The sequence below is a fragment of the Epinephelus moara genome, chromosome 21 (genome assembly GCF_006386435.1).
Source record: "Epinephelus moara isolate mb chromosome 21, YSFRI_EMoa_1.0, whole genome shotgun sequence".
Taxonomy (NCBI): domain Eukaryota; kingdom Metazoa; phylum Chordata; class Actinopteri; order Perciformes; family Serranidae; genus Epinephelus; species Epinephelus moara.
The window spans coordinates 28,340,434-28,364,666 of record NC_065526.1 but is presented as its reverse complement, the minus strand read 5'-3'; the positions used below and the strand labels follow the sequence as shown (position 1 = coordinate 28,364,666).

Here is a 24,233-nt window from a genome sequence, read left to right as displayed (position 1 = left end):
CTGCGTCCAGGCACTGACTCACTCTTTCTTCCTCTCCTTGCAGTTCTCGTACACATAGCAAGGAAGTTACATCCATAACTATTAGACTAATGGCAGAACAATACCAGCAGAAGCACCAGGTGATTATTTGCCACTTTTGTGTGCAGTGTTGGGACTGTGATGTTTATTACAACTTCAGTAATATCTGCTGCTTTACGTTCGGCACACAGGAGCCACGGAAAGTAGAAAAGGTTGTCTTATTAAGGTTTGAAAAAAAGTTATGGTTTGAGTAAAATAAATAGATCTGTCAGACAGGGCTTTGTGGGAGAAGGCTGACAAGGAAAGTGTCTCTCGTGCTACTACAGACCGAGAGACACAGCAGCTTCAGAGCAATCCCCGCATTTTTCAATACATTTTTTTTGGCTATCAGATACAATTAATTTTAAAAAAATTTAACGGAGAAAATAAGGGTGCAACCACATCATGTGCTGGTGTGACCAACAGAAAAAGTTGTTAGCGCTGGTGCTACCAGTGGAAAAGTTACTCTGGAGTCTTGCGTACACATCCAAAATACTAAAAACTACAATAAAAATTTGTTGCACTTACAGACAGACACTACGGCACATATGCTACATGCATAAAACATGGGAGTCAAATATACATGTAGTACACAAGGGATTCCAGCCGGAAGGCTGAGTGATGTAAAGTGCCATCCATGACGCCAAATGTGGGTCAACAGCCTTTTAGGGTCACACTGAGCTCTTAGCCTCTCACGCTGCCCTTGTGCTTAAACCCAAATGGCCAAGAGTTCCCCACTTACACCCCCCTCCTCCCCTGTCTCCCTGCTCCCACTGTGACAGACTGAATCCCAATCCCAGCGGGAGACAAAGCAGAATACAGTACGTCACGCGAGCCCTGCACCATTACCGCCGCACTAATGTGCAACATACTGTCAGAGTTAGTCCAGCTGCAGTTAAGCTCTTTCAGAGTGCTATTAAGAATGTTGGCAAATTCTTTGATCTGATGAATATTAAATACCTTAAGTGGATTCCACAGAGACATTTGTGACATTAATGGCTGCGCTGCTTCCAGCTCTTTTGTGACTGAGGGGTTTTAAAAGTAGCCTTGAAGGTTGACAGTTTGGATGTTTGGTCTGGCTTGAAGAAGCTGGGTGTGGAAAGTAAATGAACAAAATATATTTTCCTTTGTCAACAGTAGAGCTGGGTGTCAAACCTCAATACTTTTTGGTTACTAAACTAAATCTGTAACACCAGCTTTCAAAAATGTTCAGCGCCAAGGGCTGAATTGAACGTGCCGTCAGATTCATTTGCTTGTTAACTTGTTCCTTGACATGACAGTTCGGCTGGCCCTTTACATAAATAAAGAAAGGTAAGTTTTAGACAGTAATTTATTTGCTTTAATTGCTTGTGTTTGTAGAAAATTTAACATCAGAAAACAGTGTGTGAAAGTAAAAACATGACTTAGTCTTGTGTTAATAAAATATGTGTAATCAAGAAGAAAAATCTTATTATTAAAAATTATATATATTCTTAGATGTATCAATATGATAACTTAATATGAGAAACTTTGCAACAAAATGATCACACTGAGTAGATGATGTAATAATAAAGAACTGCCAAAAGTCTGAATGTGAAACTGTTTTCCAGATATCTAAAGACTGATGAGGAAAATACTTAGCAGCACAGACTGTGGTGTAGGTGTCAAATTTTTTATGTGTGCAATACTACTTTTGCTTGTAATTACATCCCAGGGGTGCTTTTATTTAATACTTTAAACTTTCACAGATAAATAAATCTCAAAATCTGTTTTCACAAAGCCTACATATTACTCATTCTAATACCATCACTGTTGGCAAAAACAGTGTGATAATCAGTTTTTTTCCTCCAGATTAAAGGCAAGATATGACAAGTCCTTTTCTGCATCTATACCAAGATTATAAGCTCATGTCTTAAAGCACAGTTTTCTCAATTACTATTTTTCTACTTAGTTTGTTTTTATCTTTACCTTTGCTGTATTTAATACACTGAGTAGCTGTGTAGCATTGCTGTATTTCCTGTGTGTGACATTTGAAGACGAGTCCACACTGAGGGTCTTCAGATGGACAGTCAGTCTGGCTCCAAATAGGAGAGGATGACATCATCACACTATCAGACATGGTCAATACTGGGTGGAGATGGCCCTCACACACACATTAAACACATAAAATCGCACATGTACACACAGAAACATGACCGTAGAAAATTGTACTCAAGCAAACAAACGATAAATTCCCGATTCCATCATTTGAAGGCTGCTGACATGTTCTTCTCTCTAATCTCCCACTGTTTGTGTGTATGCGTGTGTGTGTGCTACAGTTTCCTCACTAATCACTCCTTGCTTTCTGTTGTTGAGTCTAATACCTTCCAGTGTCTCCTGGGGCTTTCCCCCTGTGTCTGCGGCCTTTTGAGCCACATTACTCACAAATGGAAAGGAATCAGATAAAGTTACAGTCCCAAAATGAGAAGACAAAAAATCTCCATAACAGTATCAGGAATTCAGATATTTTGGTTTTGGTGGACGCGAAGTAAAGTGCTTTTGTTTACTGGATCTTCCATTATAACGGCAGAATAATAGATTTTTATGTAGCTGTTGCTGCCAAATTCTCAAAAAAATCCACCGTTGAACCAATTTCTTGGAAATAAAAGGAAAGTTTTGTGAACCATCAGACAGCTTTTCATCACAAAAAACTACTGCAGTCACGATGAGCATGACTCAGAGGCATCTCTTTAGGAACTTTAGGCTTTGTAGATTTCATTGTCAAACACACTTTAAGACAAAACCTTGATTTAACACCGGCTGCAAAACTTTTCTATAATAATAAAATACATTTCTAACAGGCTTAATGGATTGTGGGAGGCCCTTTATGAACCCTGTGGTCTATTGCTCTCATTAAATTGACATTTTAATTAAAAACAATATCTATGCTGTATTCACAACAGTGTTCCGAGCTTAATGTCAAACCTCTTCTAAAGCACAGGAGCCATTAAACGTGTCATAAGGTAAGGTATTAAAAGGGAGACAGTGAAGTTAAAAGGCAGCACATAAAACACTGTGTGAACTTATGAACTGAAAAAGTGAGATATATATCGACTCGACTGTAAAACTACAAATGCTGAACATCACTGCAATAATAATTTTTACAACAGTATAATCTTGGATTACAGTAGGCCTACGTGTTTATTTAGCTCAAATCAAACACTTAATTCGGCTTCTGATTAGGACTCAGAGGGAGGCAGTATTTAGTGTGATCACAGCAGGTCCTCTGCTATTAAACTGTTTGGAGTATCCAGCTTGAATACCCATCACATAAATATGAGACGTAATCCCTGCCATTAATGTGAAGACATCAATAATGCACTTAAAAAATGGAATTCTGTTATTTTTCTCCAGCAGTGAGCGTTTAGAAATTTTTCCGACGGGCCCAGTCTGAATTTGGGAACATCGCTCGCATGACATCACTCAGAAAACATCAAAGTTTGATAGAATGATTTTACTCAATGCAAGTGACCCAGTTTGATGACAACACAGATCCGCTGTGGTGGAATTCCCCTCTGATTTCTTTGGGGCTCGAGGATTATTCAGAGTTTGTTGTATCAATATGAAAACTAATTCGGCTCAACAAAGTGGAGACGCCAATAACATGCTTCACCGACTCGTGGCCTCGAATGGAGGGAGTCATGTATAAAAAAACTGAATACATTCATTTCCAGTCTGCTGAAGTATTTGTTGGTCTTGACTGTTTTGACTGACTGCACATGTGATGTTTATTCTTGAGAACTGATCTGAACTGATCCTATTACAGTGTTTATTTGAGGTTTCTTCAACGTTTCCTTATCCAAAATATGTAAGGGATTATTAGGAAGAAGTATTGAAAGACTTCTCTAGACTTTCTGTGCAATATGTAGACTTTTATCATATACACTTTCAAGTGAATGGTCAAACTAATATTTCTAACTACCTACATCTGTAAAGAGCTGAATATTACAACTTAAGTCCTTAACACACTCTAGGTGTGATGAAATAAACAACATAAAAATCTCAAATAGTTGCCCACGAAAACTATAATAGATGATGTGTATACACGACATGACACACTGAGGCAAATTGTGATTTGTGATATTGGGCTTTAAATAAAATTGAATTATTTACATCCTGCAAAAACTATTCATACCGGCAGCGATGCTAATTTGCAACAACTGGGATCCTACTGACCCAGAGCAGTGTTTGGCAGTCTGTCAGAGGTAAGTTGTTGTAAAGCCTGAGCTGCTGTGAGCTATTTCATTGGGTTTCCTTTTAGCAAAATGCTATGGGTGACTTTAAATTCCCTCTGGTAAACACTTACGTAGTGTGTAGGGTTTTGATTGTGAAAGGTAAGAACAAAAGGAGCAGATCTTGTAGGTACTGCCTTTATAAAGATATAAAGAGTAGTAAAATCTGTTTTTGTTTTATTATCCTTTGATGTATTGATGCAGCATGATTGGTTGATGGCTTTAGTCGCGGTGGGAATGCTCTGAAAAATAAACCTTGTTAAAAAAAAAAAAAATGGTGCTGCTTTTTTCGCTGCATTCCATTCACATACTGTGTGAAAGTACTCATGACAAAAACAACAGCTTGAAAATAATATTAATGTTTAAATTTTACACATGCACAAAAAAAAAAGTCCCAGGTGTGTAAAGGCCTGAAGAGCTAACTATATGTTGAACTGGAATTATTCGCCCTTAAAGATTTGGAAATATCTAACAGTCAAAACAGTGAGTTCAGCTTTGTGCCTGAGCTGCTCTATTTAAAACCAACTCACATTAAGTTTGCTTTGGTTCTCATCACCCTCTAAAAGCTGAAGAGACAACAAGTTGCAAGTAACCTATATCCTTGGTTGGAAAAACAACAATTGACAGAGCTGTTAAATAAAGTGACTGATGACTGTTTTCTCCAAAAGAGATATGGAGTACTGTGGAAATAAAGTCTTCACCCGCCTGCTCTCGTTCCAACACGAGAACACCCAAACGACCCCTAAAAACCCAGTGAGCCGTCCTCTCCCACATCCATAAAGGATTCCCCTGGGCAGAACATATCTCTCTACTGTAGCTCTTGGCCTTGATCCAGGGATTAGGAGTAAAGGAGGACTGGCCTGTCTCTCCTCATATACACTCTAATTGATTCTACCATATAGGAGCAGATGGTGGCTGACAGACTCTAACTTTAACATAACCTATCTCACGCTCCACACTCATATATAATCATTTGTATACGACATGTTGATTAAATGACGGTGTCAGCCATTTTAAATTATTCTTAATGGATCTCTGGCTGGCAAAACAGCAGGCGTGAGCAGTGGTGATAGAAAGCACCTTGTTCATTTTAAGCACTTTGAATTCTGCACATCAGCTATCTGTGAAACCACAACATAGAGAACTGCATATGTGAAAGTTGAAGCCACTCCTTCTGGTTGGTGGTGAAAACTTGGATTTTTGGCCATTTGGATGTTTGATGTAGGGATAGAGCAAAATTAAGGCCAAAACGTGAAAAATAAGAGCATATATATACAGTCTAAAAATAAATATAGATATGCTGAAGGAGCCATTTGTGTCCTGCTTTGTGCACTTTTTTGGGTATTCGGAGAATAAGGGGTAAAAACACAATGTGCCACCAAGTGTAGTGTGGTGTCCAAAGGGGGGATGACTGTAGATTTTTGCACCGGGACCCCCTAACATTTTAATCTGGCCATGCCAACAAAAACTACGACATGGATCTCAGATTTTTGTTATAACTTCCTGTTTTGTTCATTTTTCTCCATGTGTAATGGCTCCAAATGGGATTCAAACCTGAAGGCAGTTATCTGTGTTGCAAATAAGCTTGTGAATCTCTTCAGCTACCTTCTGCTGATGAAATTACTTTTCTCAGGTGTGAAAGTTTAAGTATGCCTGTGCTATATCGATGTATTTAACTGGAGGCCAAATATGGTGGCAGCTGATCAAAATTCTGTCCCTGTTCTTTTCACCAGGCTTTCGATCAATATTCAGACTGACAATTTCAGGCAGTCATGATGACCCTCAAGCGGAGATGTTCCCCAAGCTGTAGTAAGACATCCTGTTCTGCTCACTGAGTGGTGAGAACACACATTCATATTCCGCATAGCAGTGAAAGCCAACATCTTGTCTTTCGGTCTATTCGCACATTAGGAGCCAGATAGCAGAGCAGCTGAGGCGCAGAAAGATGTGACCGAGCTTGATTTTTCTCAGGTCTTTAACGGTTGTGAAGAGGGGAAAAGTCACAGCTGTGAGTTCTTCCAACTCCAGGTTAGTCTGGCAGAAAATAGCAGACAGCAGAGAACAAGCAAACCACTTTTCCACACGGTTTTCCAGCTGAATACCTCACTTTATGTTCTTGGCTTGTATTGAATTTGTCAGACTTTGAGTAACACAGAAGATGAAAACAAATCTTAGTTTTCACCTCATGCCTCCCATACAATAGAAGACTTTGAAAAGAGTTTGAAAAGACTGGTGTCTGACACCCCCTCACAAAGACGATGTGAGTTTTTAGTCACACACCATAAGATTTTGCAAAGACCGGGGATCTTGCAAGATCACTACTTGCAGGACTACAACTACATTCCTTTTGAGATTATTTCCCATCCGGCTCGTGGTGGACAATATGACGCTAAACTCCCTTTGAGAAATAGAACACACTAACAATTCCTTACAACATAAAAGGCATTCACAATATTCTTGTCAATTTGGCATCAATATAATCCATAAATACAAACTTTACATTTTAGATTTTGTCCCCTCAACTTGCAACCAGCTTCTGTTGATCTGCCTGCTATTTTAGTGGGAGGAGTCCATGAGAATAAGAGGCAAACCTTTTAAAAAATTAAGATTTCTCACTAAAATAAGGGCTGCTTGGTGGATGAGATATGCACCGAATTTAACACTGACTCTTATTCACTCCAAAACTCCATCAGTTTTTCTCCATCTTTTCTACAGTCCAACAGAACCTAACGTTGTTAACATTCTTGCACCTACGGAGTCTCCCCCATGTTGACAATCTTCCTGGTTTGTTGCTCTCTATTTGCTCGAGAGAGCGCAGCTATTGGTTGTTGAAAATATTCACATCACTGAACATCAGTATTTGCATGAGCCAAGACTAAAATCTCACAATATTATTAAATGTTTGTTTTGGTCAAAAGTTAAAACAGCTTAGCCTCAGTTTTATGACCACCTTACATCAAACTAGTGAGATCAATGGAACGCGCACAACTCCAGAAATGATTTTATGCCGACACTGGAAATTTGTCTGCAACAAATCTAATGCCGGAAGGTCAGCATTAGATACAGAACATTTTGAAAATGAGTACAATTCGAAGGCTGATTTCGTGGATTCAACAAATCTTGTGGGGCAATGTCTGAGCTGGTCCACTTCTACAAAATATTAACCATTGTACAAGAATAAACATGATATATTAATGTGTTAAATCATCAAACAAGGCTGATGCCTTTTAATGTAAAAAAAGGAGATAAACAGATTCAGAAACGCTTTAAGGTCAGATGTGTGGGATTATAGAAACATGGGAAAAAGAGTGAAATAAACAACACAGATGATGCCTGTTGGTAAGTGGATTACAGAGGATTTTGAGTGAGACAGACTTCTTTTCTATTGATCCCATCATGCAATGTAAAATAGTGGCACCTACTGTTTCTCTATACATTTGTAAATCCACCAAAATCATGTCTGAGCTTTCTGAAGCTTTTCAGGCTTTTTAATCTCTCTGTCCTTGTACTTGAAAACTGTGTGTGTTTGTGAGTTTCGGGTACTCCTGTGTTTGTCTCTCTAGTTTGGTGTTTGTATGTGTTTGGTCCCCAGCTGGGGCTCCTTGTCAGGAGTGTCTCAGAGGCCCCCGAATAGACAGGAATGTTGGATTAGCTGCGTGTTTACTCAACGCTGAATGGAAGACGGTTGTGTTTGAATTAATTGCTAAGTGTAGAGCAATGCAGCAAATCCAGGCTGTCTGGGTCTGTGTTCAAATAAAGTCGAACTACTCATGTGCTGGACCTAACACAAAGGCTGAATTACCAACTACCAATTTGATTAATTATGTATTTGTCTGGTAGTATGTACCACTAAACACAATATAAACTGTAATCAAAAAGAAACTGAAAGAAATAAAGAAATAAATAAAGAAATAAAGAAAGAAAGAAAGAAAGAAAGAAAGAAAGAAAAAATAAAGAAAGAAAGAAAGAAAGAAAGAAAGAAAGAAAACAAACAGCATTAATTGATTTTTTTGGGGACGTGGAACAAGTGGAAAACAAAACAGCTGATATATTGTCACCAATGAAAAAGCTGAAGTTATTGTTTATGTGTTGGTATAAAATTAGTCTCTATAAACAGACTCTACATTCAGTGAATGTAGAGTCTGTAGGCAAACCCCAGAGATCTTGCCTCAGGAAGAAGAGCGGAAGAACCTTGGTTTCCGGTTGTAGGCTGTCTGTAGTCTGCGTGATATTGACCAATCACGTTTGAGCCGGCTGCAGTTGTTGTCAGGTTAAACGGTACGTGCGGTGAATTAACAAGGCGGAACATAATTGGCGTCACTGCAAACTCTGAATCCATCGCAATGGTTCAGCATATTCATTTATATATAAACGGAAGTCGGAAACAGAAATTTGCCTCCTCCGCCCAAGTCATACCAGAATGCCAAAAAATCGGGGGGTCTGCCCCCAGAGGCTGTATCGCCGTCTGCTGGAAGTCAGACGGCGATACAGCCGATGGGTTCCGAGAATGGTAAAAAATACTATTTACACATGTGGCAGACCCAGAGCAACATACACATTCATGCTCACATTCATTTGGAGTTGGTTTTTGGCCACTGTATGAGAGCAAGTCTGATATTCATTCTTCTTTTAGATCAGTGTTGGTCTCCACCAACCCCTCAGGAAATTATGTGGATGTTTAGCTTCTTAATCCTTCACTGTTCACCAGCATATTTCTACTTTGTCTGAAGCTAGAAAGCATCAGTTGATCAGAGCTTATTTGCACAAATCAGCTGCCTGTTGGCACAAAACAAGTTTGATATGAAGCAAGTTTGTAAGGCTGAAAATTGAAAAACAGTGAGCTAAAAGAGGCTAAAAAGCTGCATAGAACAAAGGTGTTCTATGCACCTAACAAACTAATTATTCTCATGACAAACAAACCCTGTCACTTATAAATAGTGACTGGTAAATACTGTGGAAAACATTGATTAGTGCAGCTTTCTGATGGTGTCCCACATAAATGCATGTTTTATTCAAATCATCACAAAGTGGCACACAGCAAATATCAGGCAGGCAGCATTTCAGGATGAGCACTGGTCGGTTTCTGGGTCTGTGGGCAAGTTCTAATGAAGCTGCCAAGTATACTCAGGCAAAAAGGATACATACCCAATGCACAGAAAAATGGAAGAAACGGGAGGTCAACAGGGGCTCGTAGCTCATTTTTGCCCCGAGGCCACCTTGCTAGTTAATCCAGGCCCTGTTTTGACAGAAATCCTTACAGAATCTTACACCAGGCACACGCTTTGTATTCACTGTGTGCAGCTGCATACCTGCCACCATACTCTATCTGTGGCTCACACACACAGACCTTTGACTTGTCACTCCCACTCCTCTACATTTGCAGCAAATACATATGTGCACCTGAACAAAAAGCCAAGAAACACTGAGATGTGCTTGCATCGAAACACAGCAAGGAACAACACAAACAGCACAGATGCACACTAATAAATGACGTGTGCACACAGCATACATGAAGTCAAGTGCAAATGCATGCACACGAGCGAACACACACACACACACACACACACACACACACACACACACACACACACCACCTTATCAGCCCGTGAAAAGCTGCAAGGCGACTGCTGTCTGTTTGTTTGTCTGCGTCGCTGTTTCTGGTGTGTTTGTGATACAACACGACCGCGTTCGCTCCCTCTGAGGCCCCTTATTCCCCCGGTGGAGATGAAATGTAATGGAGCCGATTCAATAAGAGCGCTGCCTCCTCGGGAAACGCAGAGAATCAAATCACACCAAAGCCCTCAGAGCTTTCCCAGCATCCACTGCTGCCTTGTAGTTGGGAGGGGAATAAAACAATGGCGGCTAATTCACTTGGCACTCTGCACAATTGCACAATTGCACTCACACAACAGGGACGGAGTGTGATACAGCAAATGTTGAGGGCTAACAAAGCTCTTCAATAACAGGCTGACTGCTTCTACAACATGGTTTTAGTAAATTCAGCTTATCAATTTGCAGTAAACACCAAACAAACACACCTGGTTACTGAGCTGGAAAGATATCATCTTGTGTGAATTCATAATTTACAGTTCTTAGGGCGTATAGGAAAAATGACATGGCGACAAATGTTACCAGATGCCAGTGGTGCACCCCAGGACCTCAGTGAGAAAGATTTTTTTTTAGCTGTAATGGTGGGAAAACACTGGGGGAGATAAAATCACTAAACTTTGGACAATATTTTGCTTGGCAGGTTGAGAAGGGAGAAAGAAAGACCACCAGTGTCCCCGCAGCAAGGTTATGCAATTTGGTTGGGAGCCAAAACAGAAAAACTCAAAAAAAGAATTTTCCCAACCTGATACTACACCGTACCACCTACGCATAAAACCACAGAACAACAACTAAAACATCAAGTGCTTCTGTGGAAACATGTACAACTTCCAATTTGCTGTCTTGTTAAAATATGTAGCTTTGAACATAAATAAAAGACATCTAAGAGGCACGTCTCATCTTGAAAGTAAATATTACAGAGCAGGCTTGAAATGAAAGGAGCTAAATGTTGTTTTAGGGTTGATGCAGCAGACTGGATGAGTCTATAGTCGTAGTGGTCATGCTCCTTAAAGCAAAGGAAACGGTACACTGTTCCCCAAAGGCTTCTGAAGCGCCTTCTAGCCTCTTTAGTTGTTTTTGTTTTTAAACCTCTGCAGTTAAATTGAAATTTCTGACAGCGCTATGTTTGAAGGAAAAAGAGGCAATTAAAAATAAATTCCAATGGATATTTATGCAGCTGCGTGTTGTCTTTTTTTCCCCCTGTTTCCTCTCAGACTGCCAAGCATTGCGGTACTAAGAAAAGCAATTGTGCATTTTACAGCCCCAGGAGGAACTGACACAGGGGCGGTGTGACTCTGGTATTCTCATTTGGACACTGAAGAGAATTTTGGTCCTGTTGTTAAATGGGTTGTGCAAGGAAGTGACAGTGCCAGGGATGCGTTTCCTTTTGGCTGGCACAAGTTTGGATGGCATGCTTCAGGAAGTTCATGATTACAATGTTGATGATTATCATCATGAGTAGCAGCAGCAGGAGTAGCCGTAACAGTTAAGAGTCACAGCAGCAGGAACAAAGGCACATTTTTTTCCCTTGTCATGCTGTGTCATATTTAAAGGGGCAGAGTGTAGGATTTATTGCCATCTAGCAGTGAGGATTGCAAACTGCAACCAGCTGAAAAATCTCCCCGTGCCAAGTGGGAACTCCCTTTTAGAATTACCTCAGTGTTCAATGTTCCGGAGGTTTTTACTGGAAGACGGATTATCCACAGAGGTCTCCTCTTCTTCAAAACAAATGGACCAGGGGCCTCATTTATAACAGTGCCGAGGATCCGTACTAAAAATATGCATATGGCCAAAAGCCAAAAATGGCGTGTGCCAAAAAATATTCGACAATTTCCACAATCAGGCTTTCACCTCACCACCTGTTTCGCCAAATTCCCATCTCCAAAACGTTCGTAAGCCTGGGTCAAAGTTTCTCCCAACAAGTCTGTTTTTTTTAGATCACAACTTTCCCGTGGGAAGTAGCATATGCCTCTTTTCAGGTCTTGTTTTGTGCGTACGCAATGTTTAGAAATGAGACCCCAGGTAATTAATACTTGTAAAAACTGAATAAAGCAGTTTCATGTTACAAATCAGTGTTTTTCCCAAAGCTGCTTGGCTCGTTGTGAAGGGGCTGATATTTACAGTGGCCGATGCAAAAGCCCAATCTGGAGCCAGTGTCTGGTGTGTCCATTCTGGGCTACTATAAAATTATGGCAATGCAGCATGGCATATTCCATGGACGAGGACCCTCTTTCTAAGTAGTTATAAATGGCCTTAGTGCTAACTAGCTTTGAAAGCTCATCATACTCCTTGACATTGCTGATCTTTAAATGTCTGGTGGGGTTTGTGTTGTTGAAATTCTTTGGTAGCATTCCTCCATGAGTTATTCCATTCCAAATTTATCATATTTTCAGACACCTGGTAGAACTGAAAGACCAGTCAAGCCAATTTCCCGGCATGTACAGAAACTGTCTTGTGTATTTTGCGTTGTCCAATTGGCTCCACTGATCGGCCTTTATAGAAACCACCAATCAACCTATTCAGAATGAATACCTGTGATAACGATTGATAAGATGCCTGCGTACGGGTGCCGATTCATCACAATAAGGGGTGCAGATCAATCAGAGCACCCTTATTGTATTACCCTCATGTATTCCCAATTTGATGGCTTTCCTTAAAATTCACTGTATTATTCTCTGAGAAGCAAAGGTATCACCAAATGTAGATCAATTGTAATACTTGTTTGTTTGTAACCTTGTTAAGATAGGTGCTAACAGTTATTGTTATTATGTAGCATACTGATGTTTATAAATCTCTCTGCCATAGCTTTGACCCATTTAGAGTGATTCTGAGTCATGATCTTGTGACAATTACAACATGGCAACATCAACAAAAGGGCTATACAAACACTCATATCAAACTGTGACATTTTGAAAGCCATATCATTAACAATTTGGGAATAAAATAATCATAAAATATCGAATTAAAGAGTAAAGATCAATTTGCTTCTGTCAAACAAACCAAAACAATAACCCTCATAGATTCAGCTTGTTACACAATTCCTTAGCTAAACAGTGAAGAAACACAAATCCAACACACAGCAACATCCTAAGTATCAAGCTGACTCAAACGAAATCTAAAACTGTTTAACTTATCATGGCATGCCTGTCATTTCAAAAGAAAAGCGCTAGTGTAGGAACAAAATAACATTTTCCTTCACTCTCAGTTTCTATGGACATGTTATTGCTTTGATCAAATCTCCACAATGCTTAAGCTCTGATATCAGTCCGCACTGCCATTCGAATCCCATAATAACAAACACTCCCGTCGTCGGCTGAGTCTCTCTCCCTCCCTGTGCTTGGCATGGCAGGGTCTAATTCACTTCCTGTTCAGTAGGGGGTAGACAGGAAACAGGAAACACGCTTCCTGGTTTTCTCAGGAGGTATATTTTTCTTACGATTGGGGATCTGGGAACGCAACATAATATCTTTAAGGAGTATACCTGGCACCAACACTGCTGTAATCAAAGCCTCCTGAAAAGAGCAAGCGTTTCAAGTCTAGGGCAGCATGGCACCTATGGGGACTACATATACAGTATGAGTAGAAACACTTGAAGAAGTATTTCTTTTCATTAAACTGGGCTGTCTATGTGGTAGAAAGACACAGATACCTTTGAGATTGGTGCTACACGACCAGAGAAAGCAAAGTAAAAGGACTGTGGCATTTGCTTTTGCTCAAGAGTTCGAAAAGCTACAACTAACATGCACTGTGCCGCATTGGACCAATAAACGCTCCCACTGGTGGGTGAGGTAATGTAAGCTTGTTCATTTCGACACAGGAAACAATATAACGACCGTTGGTAACAAAGGATTTCGAATTACACTTTAACAGTGGGTTAAAATATGTTTTCTGAAAACACTCTCTCTAGATTCGCTTCTATACTCTGTGTCCATGGTGACGGGCATTAAAGAATGAGAAAGTACAATCTGTAGTTTAAGGCAATAGCCTGACAGCCAGCAAAATTCACGTCATGTGACAGAGTTGGGCTGAGAGGTAAGCAGAGAGATCTGTGGGCTGGTAAGAAAGAGGGAAGTTAATTTTCACATACTACCCACATTGTCATGATACAAAGCTGGTTGAAAAATCAGCAAAGTATCCCTTTAAGTATAACAGCTGTGCCCACAATCAGATGTAGAACATTACTGGTCCAAGCACATTTCATGCTCTAAAAGCCCGCATGCATACCAAAGTCAAACAACAGCGAGACCTGTTGCTGATATTAATTAAAAGACCAATATTACCTCGGCTTAATCTCTCTGTGGTGTAACAAAATGAAATGCAATAACGACTTATGTCTCTGAAGCCCAGTGGAACAGTTAGCCAAAGCCTGGAGTGCAATGAAGTGCAATGACCTACTGAAGTTGTGCGGTCATGGTTATCCCTTTTAGGGCCGTAACAACTGAAGACTTAATTCTTGACTAATGTATTCATTATTTTTAAAACTGATTAGTCATTTTACCTATAAATGTAAACAGTCACAAGGCAATTCACAGGTTCCCACAGCCAGAGATTACATTTTTGAGTTGTTTGTTTTGTCCAACCAACGCTTCAAAACCTCCTAATTTACATAACAACACAAGACAAATTTGCAAATCCTCACATTTGCAAAGCTGCAATGAAAAATGACTTAACATTTTTGCTTGGTGAAGGACTTAAACTATGAAAATATCACAAAACCGGTCCACTGAAATCATTTCAGCGCTAATCCCTTAGCTTGCTGTTGTTGCTGTGGGCTTTAGGGGGGGCAGCTTTCTCGCAAAACTTATTGACCCCAAAGAGTTGTAAAACACCTCATGGTAGAGTACTGACGAGGAGAAAAAAATGCTTATGTGGTAAATGAGTGAGCTATTAACTTTAATATAATGATTACTAGAGTATAAATCAGGAGTGAATTCCCTTAACTAATTAAATAAGACTCCATATCTGTAATGAAAGTATATTATCTTCTGTTGTGCATCTGCATACATCCACACAGGACCACATCAGGGATTTAAAAAAAACACACTGTGACAACAGCAGCACAATGAATTATGAATCAATACGAGCTACAGCACTCTTGAAGTACACACAGGCTGCTGGGTCCATCTGGGGATGCGTGAAAACCACAACTAAGACAAACCCATTCATTCAGCTGTGGATGTACTTGCCTGCACTGCCTGTGTTTCTGCTACGCTGCAGGCTTTCCTCAATTGGCTTCAAGTTTCCCCAAATCCATCTTAGGGCTACGAATCTCTCCATTCATTGATCGGAGGAGGATTAGAAAGCAACTCAGCACAGACCTGCAGTGCTGAGAACTGCTGCTGCTGACAAGATGCAGGCGTTTAGAACATTCTGGCTTTTATTTGGCTGGCTGTCACTGCAGTGGACTTCGCTTCGGGTTATACGTTTCATAATGCCACTCGGCTGCTGTATGTGAATACAAAGTAGATGCTCGAAGAAAAAAAAAAAAAAGGATCTCCATGCCAGACCATGGTGATCAATTTAAAATGAGCTGTCAATTATAAACACGGAAGGTCTGAAATGTTGATAGCTCCGGCAGAATGCTTCACCGAAAGGCACGGAAACGGGAAATGCGGAAAAGGTGGAAACAAGGTGAAATCAACAAGAGAACGAAAGACAGAAAGAAAGAGAGGTAGAAAGGTCAAGAGAGACAGAAAGAGAGACGGATATTCAAAGGTTCCCATTCACTCACTGCCTCCCCTGAGTAATCCCACATCCTCCCCCCCGAGAACGGTGCATTGTGTCTAGCAGTCGGCGAGCTGACATTTACCGCCTGCCTTCTGTTGCTGTGATTATTTTCTCCTCCAGGTGTGATAGCCTGCCTGCCGTCTCTGCGCAATAATGCTGCCTCAGAGTTACGAGAATGGGGAATGCGAGGCAGAATCAGGCCCGGACAGACCTTTAGCTGACATACCATGACTGGATCGCGCTTTTGAATAGGAGGTAAAAAGGTTGCTGAACCATGAATGGCAGCCTGTCACCTGGTTTGGGTGGAAATGGCCTCTGGGGGAGATTGGGACTCCAAGAGAACTCAAATATAGATTCTTAAACAGTAATCTGGTTCTCTCTCTCTCTCTCTTTTTTTTTTTTTAAACAACAAAACTATTAAAAAGCATAAATCCAGCCCTACCTGTCTGCAGACGGAGGCCGGTCGTTGCGGGCCTTGCTGACTTGGGTGTATAGAGAATCGGAGTGCTGGTGCTGGTGGTGTGGATGGATGTGGGGGTAATCGTCTCGGGGGCTGTGGGGCCGGCTGTGCCCGCTGTCCACAGAGCTGTTCAGAGGGTTGATGCCTGCGTACGGGTGCTCGTCCTCAGAGGCCCTCTCCGATGTGCGGCTTATGTCCAGGATTTCGGCATAGTCCCGTTCCCTAGCCTGGCGTTCCCTCAGCTCTCTGGTCTTGGCCTGGATCCTTGAAGATTGAAACAGACATGTTAATACCAGTTTTTCTGGTTTAAAAGACAATGGTGGGTCAGAAAAGTACCATTCTTTGTAGCTTGGGAGCCCTCTGGAAAAAATCTATGCAGTTTGCTGATATTACAAGATTGTAGATGACATGGTTAATATTTGCTATTCAAGTTTAAATTGAGCTTAAAAAGGTGTTTCTTTGGCTGCTTAGGTTCAACTGTGAGCCTTAGAGAATTGGAAATATATTTGGTTCTTCTTGGGCATTTACTGGGGGAACACGCTTCATCACGTTACAATATTATACGGCAATTTTTTGGACAACAATACAATATTTGTTGATATCAAAACATCAGCCATGATACGATTTTGATACGATTCAATTCAGGGGCCTGCGATTGATATGAGATGATATCAGTAAATATCCTTATTGTCTTTTTTGTGGTTGCTTGCCATTGTCGGTCTGATGCTAGGCTGCTAGCATTGTTCGAATGTTTAGGAAGGAGGTGCACTTGGATGGAAATGGTGACACAGACGAGTTATTGGAATTTCAAAATACAGTCCAATCTAAAGATGATGATATGTATCAATGTTTTTACTTTGCACCCATAGTATTGGCTAGATGGCTTATAGTTGAATTCATAAATTGCTCCAAATTGATATATCGTTACACCCCTAGCATTGACGACATCCAAAAATTACTTTTAGATGCACATTATGAGAGAAACATTTGTGACAACTCACAAAATCACGGCACATAAATTAGTGACATAAAGCACATACGATACACGATTCAGGCAGAACATAACCACATATTTAATACTGTGAAAGAAATGTTTGACTGGCAGTGAAATTCTGTATGAATCATGTATAAAAATTGCTTTGTGGGAAACTGAAACTGCCACCTGGTTTCCACTTTGTCTGGTAAAGCCTTTATGTTGCCAAAGCCTTGTAGTGTATATAATGTTTAGCTGAGACAAGCTGTAAATCTCAGGTGTCACATTAACAAAACACCAGACGAGCCAATGCAACATCTGCAAGTGATTGTTTATTGTACCTTTTTAACTTTCCATTACAGAAGAGTATGAGTGAGAACACTATTATTTATGCTTCCCCCCCCACTGAATAATACCATAAACAATGCATAACAGTTTCTCGCCCCCACAACACCTCATACAAGGGAAGCACTTTGTAGTCATAGAGTGCTGCTAATGTATAGCTACCATGCTTTTCTCTTTCTGTCTCTAAAACACGCACACAAACCTCTGACACCTCTCCGTCTCATACAGAGCAACTCAAACACACAGAAATCACACGTACACTCTCTTTAGTCCATTATCTTGTGAATAACTGGCAACACCATTTTCTACAGCAGGGGGACTACCTATCGCGCAGCCCCATAATTACAGCCTTGCCAATTATCAGAGCTTTACAACTACCAATTATCATACTGCTCTCTTTTCTCCAGGCCCCTTTTTAATGGCAGTGGGAAAGAGAATGGGACAGGCGCAGTGACGAGGTAGGGGGTGCAACTTCACTGAACACTCAGCGGGCTAAAATCTGAAACGCTTCCTCCAGAAAATTTGCATGCTGTGCATAATAAAACAATAAGTCTAATAAGGAGGGATAAATGGGTGGAAATAATTTACTAAAAATGAGGCTCCTAATGAACTTGATGGCTTTAAAAGCTCTCCACTGAACCTGGAAAGGGGTAACAATCTTTTTTAGCAAAATGTGCACTTATTTTAACAACTTAACCCATGTCACATGAAAGCTTGTGGACTTGCAAGCTGTGTCTGTACTAGTTGTGGACTCAGCAATTATCTAATAGCGCAGAAGGAAGCAGGGCCCTTGAGGGATCTATCTTTAAACCCAGAGGAAAAACAGTGTTTTCCATCAGAGAAAGCAGCGGCAGCAGCAGCAGAAGTGGGAGCAGCTACTGATTGTATACACAGGCGCAGCGGCTGATAAGATAAGGCCAGACATACCAATCCAGCGCCCGGCCTTCTCCGTGCAGCCCCTTCCCATAACGAGGCACTGGACGGGTCAATGGGGCCAGTTTCTGAGTGAGGAAGGATGCAGCTTTGAACCAGTTGTGGTGTGTGAGAGGACACAATCTCAGTTCTTAAAAGCTGAAGCGTTGGACAAAGTGCAAAGACAGCAATCTACATTTGTGGGGTCAAAACAGTTCTGAAAACATGTACAGTATATGCTCAGCTTAAGTGTGATTATTTCCATTGTCCATTAGTCCGTTGATTATTTTTTCGATTAATTGCATTGTTCATTGACCTCTTCAAATTTTTCAACCAACAACCCAGCGTTCAAAGATATTTCATTTACAATAATACATTCTAAAATTCTCAACTTGGGATCATTAAAACCTTATCTTATCTTAGGGAAAAGCACCAAAACTTCACATTTGAGATGCTGGTAGCGAAATCTTTGCTTGACAAATGACATTAATGGATAACTGAAATTATCAGTTGATTTACAAATCTTTTCTGCACTAGAAGTCCTAGAGTTTTTTATGTGATACTGCGTGAACGGCGATTATGATTACTTCCCAGTCAATAAGAATTTTCAAAACAAAGAAGATAGAAAAGAAGGAGAGGTATACTTAACCAAAGTTCATGTTTTAAGTATCAAAATAACATCCTGTAGGCTTACATTGTTGTCATCCATTGTCACATTTACTACAAAATGTCGATACACAAACCCTTCTATTTATCACTAGCCTGGTTAGCCATCAACATTTGTCATTCACTACCCACATAAGCAGACAAAGTTGCTTGCTGCGAAAGTTAACAGCTAAATGTGTCATATTGAGTTGGCCATATTTTAGGGGAATAAAATAGTATTTAGATCAGTTTATGTATGGTGAAGTAGTACTTTATGCACCTGAAGAGGTTTCTATGGATGTCTTTGATACTTCTTTAACAGTGAAACTGGGTGGCCACTGGGCTAACTGGTGTGAACCAAGGGTGACTACAGCTGCATTCCCTTAAGATAAAATCTTGGCCTCCATCTATGTAAACATGACAAGCACTTAAAAAGCAATGTTGCTAAAAATGTACAATTGCACAAGTACAATTACGCTGATTGAAATTGGACAGGAAGGAAAACCACACTTGGCCTAATCATTGCCCTTTCAGTCCCAAAATATTTACCCAAGGAAAACCCTGCTTTCTCTCGAACGGCTAACCTTGATGAGGGATGAAAATACTCTCAGCGTGAAGGGTAAATGATATAAAAAAAGCAACGGGAGAGGTAGGAAAAGAGTCAGAGGTTGAACAAAAAGAATGCATGGCAGAGAGAGAGAGGGGGGGACAGCAGATAAAAGGGTATAGAAATGGCAGGACGGGACATTATGGTGGAAGAAATGTGTTTGACGAGTGACCTTTCTACCACATCAAGCCAGAACAATAGTCCATTATGTGCTATTGTACCCACAGTGTAATAAACCTTCCTCTTAGCGGTAGTGCTGACACAACTGATAGACCATGGTGAAAGGCAGGAAGTACATGAAAGGAGAAGGTCCAGCGGGATAAGATGGCTGCTGAGAGTCCTTTTGGATTGATAACATTGGATATTTGGAATTGTTTTATGATATGGCGACAAGTAGCTTTGGCCAGCTCTGACGCACTTGTTAGGCAAGGAGAGTACTGCAAGATTTTCTGCTAAAGAAAGATCTTTAGCGAGATGTAGTCGTACTGACTAAGTGTCCAGGTCAAGGGAAGTTCACTGGGACAAATAACGTGATAAACAGCAACCTGTCTGCTGTATAGATTCATCTTTGACCTTTTGGACAGAGGACTCTTAAAACACTGACTAAAGGCATACACTGACTGATACAGTCACAAGCAATGTTAAGAGGAAAGGACATTTTTGGCGATATATGGCTGCTGTGTTGGCCAATCAAATACATGCAATTACATGCAATTACACATGCCACGTAGAACACCTTGTAGTGTCTGCTATGTTGCATTGTAGAAAGCAAAGTGTTTTAGATCTCTTAGCTAGAGTAAAATCATTTTCATTATTAGTCTTGACCAGAAGTCTGAAACTAATCATCTAAATTCATATTTCAAGAGATGTGTTTGTCTGAAAACCATACATTTCCCCACGCAAGTCAGTGTGCTGTCTGAACTGTCAGTCTCGATTTGTTTGTCTGGCTTGGGGTTGGAGTCCACTGGGATCTGAGACTTAAACCTGTGAGGAAATCCATCCATTTAGTCGATCACAGCTGGATTAACCATAGCCTCTGGCAGCGGCCAATCAATAAGCGCTCTGCAGCAAGGTGCCGAAGCTCCCGGCTGAACCTTGAGAGAGCATCTCGGTGAAACACAGCTAACTGGATCATTGTTTAACACCGAAGCAACCACAGTCTTCCACATCCTCAGTGGGATCTCCTCGTCAATACCAGCGTATCTCTGCTAGTGGTTAAATACAAACATGAAGCGTGCTTGTGCTTTTTTTTAAGGTGGGAGGGGGTATGCCTGGTTGCAGTGAGTCAAACACCAAACGCTGAGCAAAATAATTAATGCATTGAACTTCTGTCAGACAATCCCAAGATAGTTTCTGCACAGACCTTAATTTGGCTGATTTTTGTTCCTCATATACCATTTTGCCTGATTTCCCTTAGCTCTTTCTTGCCCTGGGCATTATATACGGCAAAACCAGTACACACTACCAAACAAAAGAACAAATACATGCAAAAAAAGACTGGCACACCCATTTCTTAACTCCCTCAGAGTCTCGAAGATAAATCTGAAGAAGTAAGTGGAAATACTGTGTACACTTCCACTTCTACTTTTAATGAGAGGCAGCCCTATTACTTACAAATATTATTAAATCACATACTATAGCATGCAGCAGCTACAGAGAGCATTCAATTAGGGATGTCAATGTTTAACCATTAATAAGTGAAATGCTGAGAATGTTTTTGACCAGTTACGCCAGTTAGTCTGTAGGTTAATTTTGCTACTCTTCAGTTTAGTAGTAGAACTGGCACTACACTTTACCATATTAAGAACAAAGCTAATAAAGTACTCATGCTACACTTTTTAGCCAGCCTTGGCTGCTCTGCACTTCGCTAGCAAGCCGTTATTCAGAGATTGAAAAACTGTGCCACCCATTGGTCTGTCCCAAGGTCGCCCCACTGAGTAAATGGCTTAATTCATTGTTAGCTCTTCTAGCACCATCAGCAGTGTTAGTACGGCTAGTAGTGCTAACATATGTTAATACCAGCGGTAACTGCCGAATGAGCAGCGCTGCTAGCTAGCTTCCACTCGATCCCGGTGGTGTGCGGTGGGCACTATGTTTCAGTGTGTTAACACAGCTAGCCGGCTGTCTGTTAGCTGCTAGCAAAGCCAACAACAGAGAATAAAATAAAAGGGCAAGACATTTAAGACAAAACATTAAAATTTCACCACCTCTACATGAACAGTGCTTTGAAGGGTGGTGCTAAAGCTAACTATACCAATGGTGCACCAGACTAAAAGGAAAGCACCTCTTGTATGTCATGTCATTATGCGCTTTTATCTGAAAAATTAACCAGTTCGTTGCTGGTTAATGGGTGTTAAGCTTTCAAAAACACAACTAACCAAAACTGACATATCTACATTCAATCAATGTTTTTACATTCTGTGGCGCTGAAGGGTTGATTCATATGTAAATATATCCAGCATTCACTATGACAAAAAGGGAAAGAAAACATGGTCTTGGAAAATTATGCAATGTTTCAAGGTTTGAAAGCTTCACATTTTTTAAGGATTCAAAAAGAAAGAGTATTCAGAATAGCATCCACAAATATACAAGTAAATACACAGGGGTGGTACTGTGATGTGGTGTCTGTGTTAATCTGAATGAATGGGTGCATGCTATCTGTCACCCTTGGACCTGTATTTTAGAAATACCACAGAAGTAGTCCTGAATAGATTTTAGTGTTTGAAACTCCATCATGATAATAAATACATGTGACTTTGACATTTCAGCAAAAGAAATAACAGAAAAGCCACACATTGGATTAACATACAAAAGGACCATACTGAACTTTTAACGACACGCAGCGTAACAACCAAATCATCTGACGTGGCATTTGCGTTAACCTTATGCCAATTAAAAATAAAGACTAGGCTATTATCATATTATTGGACTATCTGCTCTGCAGGCGTAAAGAAAGAATTACAAACCAAATTTTCATAACGAGCAACTGGGGGGAGTAATGACTCCTGCCCCTACACCAAGAGCATGGGAATTAATTAGCTGGCAGGGCTGTAATGGCCTTGGCATTTATAAACCGCCGCCCCAAAAAAACTGGCATGGTGCCCGTCTGACATTTAGTTTGGTGTGGAAAGGGAGAGAGTGATGCAGAGAGAAAAAGACTGGCTGTCTTGGGGCTGTTTGGTTTTGGGCGCCCACCTGATAACAGTAAAAGACTCAGAAATTATGTGTAACCAGCTACTCTTTTTTTTTTTCATTACACAAATTCTTCATTTATTAAACCATTAAAATCCTGATGATGGAAAAAATGAGTTCAATTACAAAGTGGAACACATCCACATCTTTTAGCCTATAACATGTAAAAGAGGGAATTGATTGTTACGCTTGATTGAAAACACTTCCTGAACTGTGGTCAGGACCTGCAAGACCACTTGTTACCAGTGTTTCATTGAGCTCATCATGCTGCTAAGTATCAGTGGTACAATATACAGTCAGACAGAGCTGCTAGGTAAGTGCAATATATGTACATCTGTGTCCATTTGTATGCTTTTGGTAAGAGTTTGCTTTCATGGTTTGGGCAAGGACCTTTATTTGCAGTTAAGGGAATTCTTGTGCGTCAGCATACACAGATGTTCTATACAACAGTGCCCTTCCGACATTGTGACAACAGTTTTGGGAACACCCTTTTCTGTTCAACCATGACAATGCCCCTATAGCATAAAAAATGTCCATTAAGACATATTTTGTTTGAGTGTGGTGCACAGAGCCCTGACCTTAACCCCATCCAACACCTTTGGGATAACCTAGAATGCCAACTGAAAGCCTGGCACTTTCACCCAGCATCAGTGTTGGACCTTACTAATGCCCCTGTGGCTGAATGGGAACAAATCCCTGCAAACCTGGATCCAAAATCTTGTGGGCAGCCTTCCCAGAAGAGTTGAAGCTGTTATAGCAGATTAATGACCATGGTTTTGGAATGACATGTTCAACAAAAACAAATACTGTGAAATACTTAGATTAGATTAGTTTATTTGTCCTATTAGGAAAATTTTCTTCACGCTTCGGTACATCTTGAGTGCCAACCCGACATATACACATACCCCACAGATACAACATACGTACATTTGCCACACACACATGGATTCTCAACACATAGCATACAGTATAACACAGACACATTTACACATTTACACGTCACTGCCGTTTCTGAGTTTTGTTTAGTTCTGTGATGGCCTTGGGGACGAAGCTATTGTTGAATTTGATTTTTTTCCAGGGGACACCAAGCAGTGTGAAATGTGGGTTGAGGGGGTGACTGGGGTCCTGTGCAATGGTCTGAGCTCTGCGTGCAGTGGCTTTACTGTTAAGGTCTGAGAGATTGGGAGTGGGGAGGCCGATGATCTTGGCAGCTTTGTGTGTGATCTGTGTGAGTCTGTTCTTGTTGGGGGCTGACAAAGTGTATATTAACTGATATTAAGGGAAAATAGATATGTTAATCAAAGCAGGGGGCAGTGCTAGAGCACTCACAAGCATCAACTAAAATTCTTTTTTCAGTCCACAACCTTTTTTTTGAGGGGCAAAGGAGGAGAGTTGACCTTGAAGATTTCAATTTGGATTTGCAATTTGTAATATGATCAGGGCTAATTAAAACATGTT

At 40.6% G+C, this 24,233-nt stretch overlaps 1 protein-coding gene across 1 annotated transcript in view; it reads right to left on the bottom strand.

The window, feature by feature from the left end:
• LOC126382469 (partitioning defective 3 homolog) overlaps nt 1–24,233 on the bottom strand; it is a 289,875-nt gene that overhangs the window by 50,699 nt on the left and 214,943 nt on the right. Inside the window, exon 22 of the mRNA XM_050032353.1 lies at nt 16,084–16,365. Within this exon, the coding sequence (XP_049888310.1) occupies nt 16,084–16,365 (282 nt within the window). The remainder of the gene's footprint in view (nt 1–16,083; nt 16,366–24,233) is intronic.